This window comes from Strix uralensis, chromosome 1, assembly GCF_047716275.1.
Source record: "Strix uralensis isolate ZFMK-TIS-50842 chromosome 1, bStrUra1, whole genome shotgun sequence".
Classification (NCBI taxonomy): domain Eukaryota; kingdom Metazoa; phylum Chordata; class Aves; order Strigiformes; family Strigidae; genus Strix; species Strix uralensis.
Window position 1 is genome coordinate 45,350,470 of NC_133972.1, and position 13,503 is coordinate 45,363,972.

The 13,503-nt window shown below is 38.8% G+C and overlaps 1 protein-coding gene across 3 annotated transcripts; it reads left to right on the forward strand.

The window, feature by feature from the left end:
• The first annotated feature begins 1,870 nt into the window (after positions 1–1,870).
• On the forward strand, positions 1,871–12,731 carry LOC141941536 (sterile alpha motif domain-containing protein 9-like). Of its 3 annotated transcripts, none has more exons than XM_074864433.1 (3): positions 1,871–1,998; positions 2,184–2,288; positions 5,373–12,731. In XM_074864433.1, the coding sequence occupies exon 3, from the start codon at positions 5,374–5,376 to the stop codon at positions 10,156–10,158; it is 4,785 nt and encodes a 1,594-aa protein (XP_074720534.1). In that variant the 5' UTR covers positions 1,871–1,998; positions 2,184–2,288; position 5,373; the 3' UTR covers positions 10,159–12,731. The 3 variants fall into 3 exon arrangements, with proteins under 3 accessions (XP_074720534.1, XP_074720524.1, XP_074720541.1); XM_074864423.1 differs by having other exon boundaries at positions 2,184–2,284; XM_074864440.1 differs by lacking the exon at positions 2,184–2,288.
• Positions 12,732–13,503: the final 772 nt, after the last annotated feature.

Consider the following 13,503-nt stretch of genomic DNA (forward strand, 5'->3'; position numbering starts at 1 on the left):
AAACAGATACTGCACTTCATGGCACTTGGTGTTCTCATGTGCTGAGTCAAAGACAGTATCATTATTTCTTACAATTTTTCATACCACAGTGCTTAAAATAATGTCAGATCTGCATCATAGCCTGAAAAAGTGATGTTTTTATTGCATCACACCAAGCATTAATTTGTATCCCTTGGCCTTGACATGAGAATATATAGGAGTGTTTAATGTATAGCCATACCATTCTATCTGCTGAAGATGCATTCCTGAAAAGTGCAGCAATTAGGGATTCAATAGGTAGTGCTATAATTTTTCCTGTAAGAATTTGTGCAATAGCAGAATTTGTGCAAAAGCAGCACTTAAGAAATACACATAGCTAAAGTACATAGGGAAGCATATAAGGATAGAAAGCAATAGTATTATGATCAGCATCAACAACTGGAAGAGATGCTGGCTTTTCTATATCTGGCTTTGTGGTGGCTGGAGATGCTGTTTGCCTTCTAAAACTTGCATTGCCCTGGTGACCTCACCCAGATGTTCTCAGAACAGATATCATTCTGAAGGATTGTGGTGGGCTGGCCTTGGCTGGCTGCCAGATGCCCACACAGCCACACTCTCACTCCCCCTCCTCAGCTGGATAGGGGAGACAATAAGATGCTAAAGCTCCTGGGTCAAGAAAAAGACAGGGAGATAACTTACCAGTTATCATTATGGACAAAACAGACCTGACTTGGGAAAAATGAATTTAATTCATTGCCAATTGAGTTGGATAGTGAGAAACAAGGAAAAACACTAAAACAACTTCCCCCAGCCCACTCAGTTTTCACAGGCTCAACTTCACTCTTTCTTTCCCAGCTCTTCCACCTTCTCCCTCCACCACCCCAAGTGGTGCAGGGTGATGGGGAATGGGAGACTGTGGTCAGTTCTTAACAGTTTGGTCAGTCCATAATTGTTCCTCTCTGCTTCTCCTTCCTCCTCACACTCTTCCCCTGTCTCAGCTTAATTCCTTCCCACAGGCTGCCATCCCTCATGAACTGCTTCAGTGTGGGTCCTTACACCCAATAAAGACTTTTCAGTCTGTGGGATTGGACACACAACTGCTAGTGCGATCATACTCTTGCTGCCACCCTTCTAAACAAATGTTGTTTTAATGGTCGTCATTATCTTTCTCAGATGCCTGCTGCTTATCATGGTCATTCAAAACAGTCAAGGGAAATGGATGAAAAAACAGGGTAATGGTAATGGTCAATGGAGTAGGGTATTGTAAGATCAGTGTCAGTACTGTGAAACATTGGAAGTAGAAGCAGACAATAGCAGGGTATTACAACATAAAGCTTGTTCACTGGACACTGGAGGACGGTACAGTGTAACATGAGGACGCTGCCTAAGGGAAAACATCTCTGAGTAAACTATCCACAGAACTATACCCAAGCTACACTTCAAATCAAAATAGTTGTTTGCTCCAAAAAAGGAGACCAGGAATAAACTAATGTATTTGCAGTGTGGGAAATGAAACAACCAGGATGAGGAGCAAGTCAGTAAGCCTGATTATTCAAAAGTGCCTATATTGAAGAATACTCACATTTCTCAAAAGCATCTCTTGTATTATTTCCCTTTTTCTCCCCTTATTCCAGGAAAGTTCTTTTGGTTTAATACCATATGTCTAATTAATTGCATTTTATTAGCTAAGTATTCCTCAGACGGTGTTTCCTAATTTCTGAAGTTTCTGGATAGCAGCTCAAGACAATACTGTGTAAGTAATAAAGGCATCCTAGAACAGAATTCTTGTATTAATTTCCTATGAGAACAATGATTTTCCAAACAGGAAGTTAGGAAGAGGCAGACCAGAAGCAATGTTGATTGGTAAAAGAGAAAGCGAAAGAGGGTGAGAGCAGTAGAACCTCCCAAACACCCTGCATCTATTTCCTCATTTCTCTGCAACACCCGGCTTCTGATTTGCCTAGTCTACAGCATTTAGACACTGTGTTGGTAGGGTAAATTAGAAGCATGCAAGGAAAGGTAAGGAATAACAAATATTCTCTAGAAGGCACTGTCATTTCTCTCCTCTAGAGGTGGATGTTTGCCACTGGGTAAAATTGATTATATGTCTATTGATGCTCTTTCCTCCTACTATTTCTGACCCTAGACTTCTGTTAGAAGTTTATAAACTAATTTTAGTTGGATTTTTTTTTCCCATACTTTAGAATAGCAGTTCAGCTGAATTTTAGCCGCTGAGTCTCCTGCTTGAACAAAATACATGTATTGAACAACTATAGGAAAAAATCCACAGAAGAGAACAGCTACAGTAAGTACATGCATATTTACTTCCAGGATGGAATATTTTATGGAGACCTGATGGCTTACTCTGATACCATTTCTTTCTCTTTTTTTTTTTTTTTGCATTATTTTTATAGATGAAATTATATATAATCTACTAAAATAAACTCTTCCAAATCTGTTAAACATCTGCACATGAAAAGTGGTTGTTATGAGATTACAGTGAAATAATCCCAAGGAATATGTCCTTAAAGAAATTATTCTGCAGAAATAATATGACAGAGTTGTTCCATGCTGGAAAAGGACATCTTTAAAGTATTTCAGCTGGCTAGAATCATTAACTAGCCAGTAACATGAAATGTAGACACACTGCATCAAGTCTAGGAAATGAAAGTATCCCATCTGGAGCTTTATCTCTTTAGGGAGGTTCCAAACACTAAAACGTGGAGCAACTGTTTTAAGGACATAAAAATGTTTGATTTTTGTTAGGAGTAAATTGTACCTCTATTAGAAAGAGTAAGTTTGGTGGGAATTAAAATCATACTTTCACATTGCTGGGTTGAACACTGCCTCTGAGCAGAAGTGCTTTAGTTTCAGTTTCTTTTCTCAGCTTTTACATACCCTGGGTGGAGTGACTGGTGCATATGATAGTTACTTCAGCCACGGAATAAAAACATTCAGCTTCTTTACCCCTGCACCCTCAATTTTTGACAATATGTGCTTACTGTAGTGGCATTTTAACGAACTAGAAACTAGTTTTTCTTTTTCTGTGAGCAAAGGGGAGGGTCTGTTAAGAGAAAATGCAACTGGAGGCTTCTGTAGCCCACAGCCCCCATTTTTTCTCTGCTCTTATGAATCACAGAATCGTCTAGGTTGGAAAAGACCTTGAAGATCATCCAGTCCAAAGTGGTTCATTATGGTTCATTAGTTAGATCAGGAGGCAGCTTGGCCAAAGGTAGGATAGCTGTTTTCCTGCATTAGCTATAAGAAATCTTTACTATTGCTTGTAATTAAAGTTTACAGTTTAGGAAATCAAATAATAGATGGAGGAAAGTATGTTGCTAGGGTGGCTTAAATAACAAAGTATTCTTTCAGAAAACAAAATTTCACTGAAAAAATCTAAGAAGTCATTTTGCCTCAGGAATACTCAGCTACAAAAAAAGAAAATGTGCATGGAGGAGACCGTTACCACTAATGCAACAACTGTAGCTGGGTGCAATAACATAAAGTAAAAATTTCAGATGAATGAATATAATTGTCCCAAAAGGAGTGAGATTATAAAGTAAAACTTGACACTATTAAGGGGAATTATTTTATTTGATTGTGTTTCTTTAAAGTTTTTGCAGTAAGTCCACATTTACTAAGACCAAGTGGATTGTAAGATGCTCTTCTTCCTGTCACTTAGCTCCACAAATGCTGCTGAACTACTTGCTTTTGTTTAATTTGAGAAGCCTTAGTGAATGCAAAAGGTACTGAAAAGATAATACAGAAAAGATTTTCCTTTCATTTGCAGTAGCAACAGATAAGTAATCACAGCAGTATCTCTCCACCCCAATGTCTCTTTGCAGTGTTATTCAAGGAAATTCTGTACCTAATCAGGTGTAAAGGTAAAAAAAAAGGTTGGATTTCTGTGTGCAGTTGATTTTTCTCCTTCACCAAACTGGGAACTTAATGAGAGCCATTTGTGACATGTACACAACTTGATGGGTGAACAAGTGGCTGAAGGGTTGGACTCAAATCACTGTAGTAAATGGAGTAACATCTAGCTGGTGGCCAGTCACTAGTGGTGTTCTCCAGGGTTCAATTTTAGGGCCAGTTCTCTTCAATGTTTTTATCAATGACCTGGACACAGGAGTTGAGTGCACACTTAATAAGTTTGCCAGTGATACTAAATTAAGAGCAGTCATTGATTGAGAGGCCTTACAAAGAGATCTTGATAGATTAGAGTGCTGGGCAGTCACCAACCATATGAAATTTAATGAGGACAGATGCTGGATTCTGCACCTGGGACAGTGTAATCCTGGATGTACATATAGATCAGAGGACAAGAGGCTGGAGTGCAGCCCTGCAGAATGGGATCTGGGGGTTTTTGTTGATGGTAAGTGCAATAAGAGTCAGAGGTGTGCCCTGGTGGCCTAAAGGGCCAACTGTATCCTGGGGTTCATTAAGCACAGTATAGCAAACTGGTCAAAAGAAGTGATTGTCCCACTACACACAGCATTGGTGTGGCCTCACCTCAAGCACTGTGTGTAGTTTTGGGTTCCTCAATATAAGGATCTAAAAATTTTAGAATGTGTTCAAAGGAGGGAAACAAAGATGGTAAAAGGACTAGAGGGCATGACTGACTTACAAGGAGTGGCTGAGGATACTAGGTTTGTTCAGCTTAGGAAAGAGAAGACTGAGAGGTGACCTCATCGCTGTCTACAAATTCCTCATGAGGGGGAGCAGAGAGGGAGGTGCTGATCTCTTCTGTCTGGTGTCCAGTGATAGGACACGAGGGAATGGCTTAAAGCTGCGTCAGGGGAAGTTCAGATTGGATATTAGGAAAAAGTTCTTCACTGAGAGGGTGGTCAAGCACTGAAACAAGCTCCCCAGGGAAGTGGTCATGGCCCCAAGTCTGTCGGTGTTCAAGAAGTGTTTGGATAATGCTCTTAGATACAGGGTTTAACTTCTAGATTGTCCTGTGTGGAGTCAGGAGTTAGACTCGATGATTCTTGTGGGTCCCCTCCAGCTCAGGATATTCTATGATTCTACGATTTTGTGATTTATTTTTTATAAATTATTGGATAGTCCATACAACCACAAATAGGTGTCCAAATGACCAGTCCAAATAGGTATCAGTCACAATTTTTGTGTAGTGTTAGCTACAGAAGTGGTTTAAAAACAGGATTCAAATAATTCTGTAATAAATCTGTCTCTTATAAGTAGCTAATGCCTTATAAATGATCTTATGTTGCATTCCCATTATGTCCCCTAATTGAACTTTTGTATTCCGTATGACATATTACACTAATGAAAAAATTAGTGACTGATAGTAGCAAGGAAATACGTGTTATTCAGTTAATAGGCTATTATAAATCACTTGTTTAGTAATTTTGTGATTTTTTTCCTTAAAGAATGGAAAATGCAGACACTGAAAAAAAAGAGACATCACATTCATATCAATGTATTGAACAGTGGACAAAAGAGGAAGTCACACAATGGGCAACTGAAATTGTTAAGATTGACCAGAAATATGCAGAAATCTTGTTTAACCAAGATGTGACTGGGTCTACTTTGAAACTGATGACTAAAGCAGATTTTGTAGAAATGGGCATACCTCATGGGCCTGCTCTTAAAATAATGTATTTCCTGAAAATGCATGACATTATAGCTACAGGCTCAAACCAGGCTGTGGAACAAGAAGGCACTCAGCAGAGTCTTGATGGAGAAGGAGAAGATGTAGAAATTGCAAAGAAAGAGTGCAAGGAGAAATATGGGTCATTTAATTCCAGTTTACTGCAGGATTCTAAGACAGAGCCCACAGAAGACAAAAAAGCAGTGAAATCAGCTGACAAAGAGAATGTTTCAAAGAAACCAGTGTCAAACAGCCAGCACCCAACTGGAAGGATGTGTATGCCATATCCTTTTGATAATTTCAGTGATGGTACTCGATACATACAGTATAATATTCTTAATGTCCCTGAAACAGGGCCACTCAATCTCATTGATCCAGCACATGAATTCAAATTACTTACCAACACAGAGAAGGCACTAGAAGAGGATATCATGATGAAATTTAGCAATGAAGTCTTTAGGTTTGCTGCAGCCTGCATGAACTCCCGCACAAATGGCACTATTCATTTTGGAGTTCGTGATGATCCACATGGGGAAATTGAAGGAATAAAAGTTACCATGAAAGAAGCATACGCTAAGCATTTGAATAAATTAATTGGAAAATACTTTAATGAGCAATACATCAGCATTGCAAAAGCTTGCATTAGAGAACCTAGATTTGTGGAAGTATTATTACAAAATGGAGCTCCATCGCATATGTTTGTCATTGAAATAGATGTGGTTCCCAAACACTGCATCTGTGAAAAAAAATATTTCTGTACCAACAGATACGACTACGAGAGTAAGAGTTGGAAAAAAGCTGTCTTCATCCGGGATAGAGCTAGTTCCAAAGATATTAAAAATACAAAAGAATTTGATACTTTTAAAGGTAGCTTGACAACTTTAGCAGATTTTCGTAAAAGAGCAGAGGAAGACTATAACTTAAAGCAGAAGAAATCAATGAATGAAGGACTAAAGCTAGTTAGTCTGCTTACGGGTAATAGGGACACACTAGATAGATCTTATTACGACTACTACATTTTGGTAACAAACAAGTGCCACCCAAGTCAAACTTTGCAGTTAGACTTTTTGCAGGAAATAAAATGGTTTGCTGTGCTTGACTTTGATTTTGAATCAGAAATGAATGGCGTGTTAGGGACTTACAAAAAAAATCAAAATGCCAAACTTCACTTCCCAGATTATTATGAAAACAAGGTGGGTTCAGTTTCTGAACAAGCTGAAAAGCTGAAACTGCATCAGGAGACCAACTGGATTTTCTGCAATGGTGGATCAGACTTCAAAGGCAATAAGGAACTACCATTAGATCCCACTTCATGGCAACGAGACAGGGCTGCTGGTGTCAGAAGAATTATATCGTTTCTTACACACAAAGATGTAAAGCGGAGTGGAAAGTTTTTAATAGTGTTTCTTTTGCTTTCCACAGTGGAAGATTCAGCAGATCCCCTTACTGAGACTTTTATGACATTTTACCAAGAATTAAAGGGACTAGAATACATGGTCTGCATTTGTATTGGTGCAGGTACATACCAGCGATGGAAAGATCTTCTTCATGCTAGAGGCATTAGTGAGGAAGCACTTTCAAACAAATGTGTTTCTAATTTAACCCTGCAAATGGTAAATGGTACCATCATAAAATTAAAATCAGTGACACAGTCTTCTGAAAGACTTCTCTCCTCTGTTGGTCATTCTACCGTTCTTCTAAAGAAGAAAGAAGACTCCATGGCAGCATTGGAAATACTTTGTGAAAATGAATGCAAAGACACAGGAATAGAAAAGGATGCAGATAAATTTAAAAATTTCATGAAAGAGCGTGAAGAAGATTTTTATCGAGGTGGTAAAGTATCATGGTGGAATTTCTATTTTTCTTCTGAAAATTATACTTCAGATTTTATCAGAAGGGATGGTTATGAAAAGCTTGAACGCCTAATTGTTTCTTCATCTAGGAGTGCTAATCAATCACCTGTAAAAATTATCAACCTTTACCACCACCCAGGCTGTGGTGGGACAACGTTAGCTATGCATATCCTTTGGGATCTCCGGAAGCAATTCAGATGTGCTGTTCTGAAGAGCAAACCAAATGATTTTGGAACACAGCTGACAACTTTACTCACCTGTGGAGCAAACAACGACACAGGCTATTTACCAGTGTTACTTCTTGTGGATGATTTTGAAGAGCAAGAAGATGTCTATTTTCTGCAAAAAGAAATTCAAGTGGCTATAACAGAAAAATGCATTACTTATGTAACTCCTTTAGTGATCATTCTAAACTGTATGAGATCTCAGAATCCTGATGAATGTTCAACAATCAATTTCTTGAACAGTATTTCTTTAAAACATACGCTTTCTGAAAAAGAGCAAAGGGCCTTTGATCAGAAACTGAAACACATTGAAAAGGTGCATCCGAATCCTGACAATTTCTATTCATTTATGATTATGAAGGAAAACTTTGATCCACAGTATATAGAAAAAGTGGTAAAAAATACCTTGCATAACTTGAATACTGCCTCTAAACCAGCACAGCTTTTTTGCTATCTAACACTCTTAAACTCATATGTAAGAAAATCTACAGTTTCAGTATCACTATGTGAAGAATTCTTAGGAATTAATTCTCAAGAGATTGGCTGCAGGAAAGATAGATTGATAGAAAACATGGGAATTTGTTCCAATATTCTAATATATGATCAGGTACATGAATACACGAGATACAAAGGTCTTCGTATCATTCATCCATTGATAGCATCTCACTGCCTAACAGAATTGAAACAAACCTATGACTTGCCTAAAAGTGAAATTACATTGCAGTTATTGAAAGAAGATTTATTTTATAAGACTTCATTAAAGCAAGACAAACTTATTCGTGATATACAAACTTTGCTGATTACTAGACAGCGCAAGGAACATGGCGATGAGTCAGACACATTGTTTTCCCCCTTAATTGAAGCCATTCATAGGGAAGAAAAGTGTAGTAACGTGGAATATGTGTTAAAACAAGCATCCGCTAGATTTGAGCAAAACAGTTACATTTGTCAAGCCTTAGCAAGATACTTCTACATTAAAGAAAAGAAATTTGACCCTGCATTATACTGGGCCAAAGAAGCCAGACAAAGAGCACAACACAATTCATACATAACAGATACACTAGGTCAAGTCTTCAAAAGTAAGCTAAGATACTGTGTAGAGTGCCAAGCAAAGAGTGCAGTCCTGACAGCTGAGGAACTCAAATACTTGCTAGAGCTTGCTGTGAATGCTTCACAGGCTTTCAGAGAATCTCAGTGGCAAGCTGAAAATGGAGACAATAAACAATATTTGCAGCATCAAAACCTTAAAAGAAAGTTCCAAATGTACAATACTGCTGGTTATCAGGGAGAGATAGAAACTAGTCTTTATGTTATTGACATCCTTTGGCATGTTCCTTTTTTCTGCAAAAAAGACTTACAGTGTAGAAAAAATATGACAAAGTACCTATCAGGAAATAGTGTTCTGAATGTAGATAACCCTAACACAGAGAGTGAAATGTTCAAGGTTCTTGAACATCATTCCAGCTTTTTATGTAGTTTGCGATCGCGGTTGAAAAGGGCATTTGACTTTTTTGAAGACTACTTTGTGTTTTTCAAAACACAGACCAATGAAAAAGAAATCATAGATGCAAAATTGTATGAGAAGGTTCAAGAACGTTTTACCAAATACAGAGAAATATTCTGTGATTTCAGTTTTGAGCAACTGAAAAGTAAACAGGTCTCAAAGTGGCCCATGTCTCAGCATATAGAAGCCTACAGGGACACTCTGGAGGCTTCCAAAGCAGGCTCATTTTCTGGCATTTTGGATTACCTCCACAGAAATCACAGAAATGCTGACAGAGAAATAGAAGACATAGTAGAAGCATATGGATTTTTGTGTAAGAACAATGCAAAAGCAACTCAGAAAGACAAACAGAATTTGATTTTGGCAAATGTTGTTCTGAACTGCATTAAACCTAAATCCACTAAGTTATATCCTTTGGAGATGCTGAGAAGTCTGCTTCTAAGCATTCTACAGGAAGTGAAACCAACTTCACAATGTGTAGAGCCTTTCTTCCTAGCCTCCTTGTTGTTCTGGCCCCAAAATACAGAACAACTAAATGAAGATTCCAGGAAAATGGAAACTTTTGTTAGATGCCTAACTGAGTCTTTTAAAGAGCTCTATGGAACCCTGCATCGTTCCAGGCAGCCTCTGACTCTTTTCTATCTGGGGAAAGGCAGTGGCCTGAACAGATTTGTTCACAAAGGAAAAATAGATCAGCTTTTTAGTTCACTTTCAGAACAGGAACTGAATTCCCTCTGGCAGAGCGGAAATATCTGGAAGGAACAGGCTGTTCAAGATATGTTGCTTCCTTTACAGGGAAGAGCTGAGGGTAAGGTTATCTATGTAGACTATGGCAGCAATGAAACCTTTAGGATACCAGTGCAGTCTGTTCCCTCATGCCTATTGAAAAATGGCCCAAACATAGTAAGAGTATCTTTTTACCTTGGTTTTTCTATTGCTGGTCTCCTGGCATACAACACACAAAGTTTGTCATTAAAACAATAGGTATTACAGTTTCTCAGCTACAAGGCTTTTTCAGGCAAAATTATCCTTTAACTGGTTTTTGTTTTGGGTTTTTTTTTGGCCAACAATTTCAAACTACAATCTTGGGCTGTCCATTATATTTCCTTCCTTCACTATGCTAGTCTTTCAGTGCCGTGCAGAATTGTCTCTCTACTGTCATAACTGCTGTTTGGACAGGCAGTCAAACTGAAATGTTGGTGCAGTTAATCCTGTAGATCCGTCACTACTACTCAAAGTTCTTTGGTTGATAACGAGAAATCGTTAAAAAAAAAAAAAGAGAATTCTGAAAAATAATATTTTGAAGATGCTATCTTTGAATACCATCACTTTTAAGAACCCTACTGTCTTGCTAGCTTTTTTGCCATTGCTTGTAATGAACGATATCTCACCATGATTTTCATATATGTATAAATAATGTAAGAACAAGGAAGGTATGTTAGAAAACACGTATCATATAGCACTTCCTGATGCTCCATTGTATCTGGTGTCATCCTGGCACAAGGGTAATGTAAAAGGCCATTCAGTTGCAAAGCAGCATTTTTTTATCTGCTATTATTGTACATGCTTGAATAATGTAATGCATTTGTATATGGGCCTGTATTAATAGCCAAGCTGCACATCTTGTGGGAGAACAGAAGCACTGGTCTTTTACCTTCTCAGGGCATTTCTAAATAGGTAATTATTAAAGATATTGCTACTTTCTACTGTACTGTAAAAGGACATGCCAGTTAGCATTGGCTGTCCATATTAAATAGATTTTATTCTTTTGTATTGGGTAGCTTCTGCTGTATATAAATTGATCCAGTTTGGTCATTCCTTTCCTTATAAATTCCATTAGTTTCTTCCAGTGATAGATTTCTTATCAACTTTGATCCTTGCAAAAATAGGCAATTTAAATGCTTAAAGTAGTCATTAATGCATTGTCTTCCTCATATGTATAAAACTGCCTGCTATGTTTAGACACAATTAATGTTCCATAAAAGGAAACTATATTGGTGCAAAGCACCAGAAACAAGAAGTTACTACTGTCTGGAGGGTGCAAAGTGCTGAATTTTGCAGTATGTGCATATGACTCATGAAAACCAGGAGTTCAATGCAATTAACTGCCAAAAGAGGTCTGCAGTATAGCTCTTCCATCACCCCACAAGTCCTCTTTGCTCTTTGTGTCAGGCAAGCAGGCAGGCAAAAATAAGTGACATGTCAATGGATTAGTAAACAAAGTGACAAACAATAAAACAGCGGACCATTCTGCTCTAGTGTAGTTCTTCTTTTAGTTGTAAATATGGATAAGGATTTGTATTATATAATCCAAACTGCTTTTTAACTTTAGCCAAAATATATTTCTCTTGGCAAGAATGCATGCTTCATTTTAACTTGTATACACTTTGTTTCTAACAGTATACTTTTATTTCATAGTGTGCTATAGGATCAATTTTCATAATTCATTATTTGTTCTAGTTAGTCCTCAGGATATCACCATACAATTTATCAATGACTAAAGTATTTACCTTCCATATAAAGATTTACAGCAAATAATTTGCCATGTCTTCATGGCAACTGAAGACTTCAATCTTCATTTCAGTCAGTAACATCTCCTCAGAAGACCAAGTATTCTTATGTGCTCAAACTCAGCTGAGCTGTATAGGGTGGCACACTGGGCACACCCAGCAGGGTGCGGTGGCGGGTGGCTGACAGGTCACCAGTGGAGGGAGGCCGTGAACCGCCCTGGGCTGGTTGCAGCCAGTTCCAGATGGTTCCAGCACCGGTGTGAGTACTCCATTGGCCACCAAACCTCTGCCATTCAGGGGAGCCCGTGGTGATCTGACAAGTTTAAGAAAGAGCAGCAGCTGTGATGGGCAGGAGCAATGGTGGAGGAGGTGCTGTTGGAGACATGTGGACTGGGACATTGTTGGGGCATGGCTGGAGACACACTTCTGGAAAGGGGCAACCCACATCAGGGCTGGGATACCCCTGAGGGACTGCAGCCCATGGGCAACCCACACTGGAGCAGAAGAAACAAGAAGGAAGGAGCAGTGGAGAAGCAGAAGAAAAGAATCAGGAGCAAGGAGCGGCAAAAATAAACCACTACACACTGAGGCGAACCTCCTCTGCTGCAGGCCCGTCGCCTTGGCAGGGCAATTGGGAAGGACTGAGCAGATTTGAAAACAAGGGGAGCTGCAGCTAGGAAGGGGGAAGAAGAGGTGGTGTACTGAAGTTGAAAGGGGAAGAAAGGTATTTCCATAAGTGTTTTCTTAGCTGTTTGTCTTCTTGATTTCTCAATACCCCAACCAGTAATTAAACATTTATGTTAATTGGCAATAAATTAAGTGAAACTCCCCAAGTTGAGACTGTTTTTCTCACAACGCATGTACATTTACTAATAACCCTTGGGATCTGGCACAGTGTATTACATGCTAGGCACTGCACTATATGCCTGTGTGAGTTTATAGAAATACAGATTTTATTATTTGTATCTATCAGGCTGTTTGTTATAAAAATGTATTTTTATCAGCAGTAGCTCATCAATAAATACAGATATTTGGTAACATACTTAACTACACAGTGTGGAACTGTATTTGATGATACATATCACACACAAAGGCTGACAGAATTGCTTTTTATAAATCTTTCTTATTTTCCATTACTTTGTAAGACCATTTTTTTCATGGCTCATAACTTTGTTAATTTTTGTATTTTGAAAACTAAGCTCTCCCATGCCAAATATCTGCCTCAGATGTATTTTGTGTTAATTAAAGCCAAAGGGCTCAGTAGCTTCCAAGTGTGAGGTCAAGAAAAAAATATGTTGTATTGCCCATGTTAAACAACTCTACCAGCTTTTTCCAGCAGGCTCGGGAATTCTTTGGAGTGAATGTTTAAAAAAGGATTTACTCTGGTAGGAGAAAAAAGGTAGATGTGAGGGGAAATTTGTCTGTGCAAGCCTAATTTTATCCAGTTGCAAGGCCTGAAGAGACTGCCATTCATATATGGGCACATGCAAACTTACGTTTTAACAGCAGAGTCTATCTATACACAGATGCCAGCTCCAGAAGTTGCAGGTCTGGGCTGTGATGGGCCAAGTCAAAGCCAAGAGCTCAGCACTGCACTGTCAGTGCTGAGTCTGGAGGAGACAACTGATACAACCTGCTTGTACAGGAGCCAAAGCCAGATCTGCAGGAAGGAGGAGAGGCAGGGAGGCCCAAGAAGCTGTTTAACTTCCACAAACCATTGTGATGCTAGCAGCTCCCTCCCATGTGCTGATGGACGAGCCAGGGTCCCCCTGCGCCCAAGCAGCATTTGTGGATTATGAACTCAGGTGTAGGAACAGGA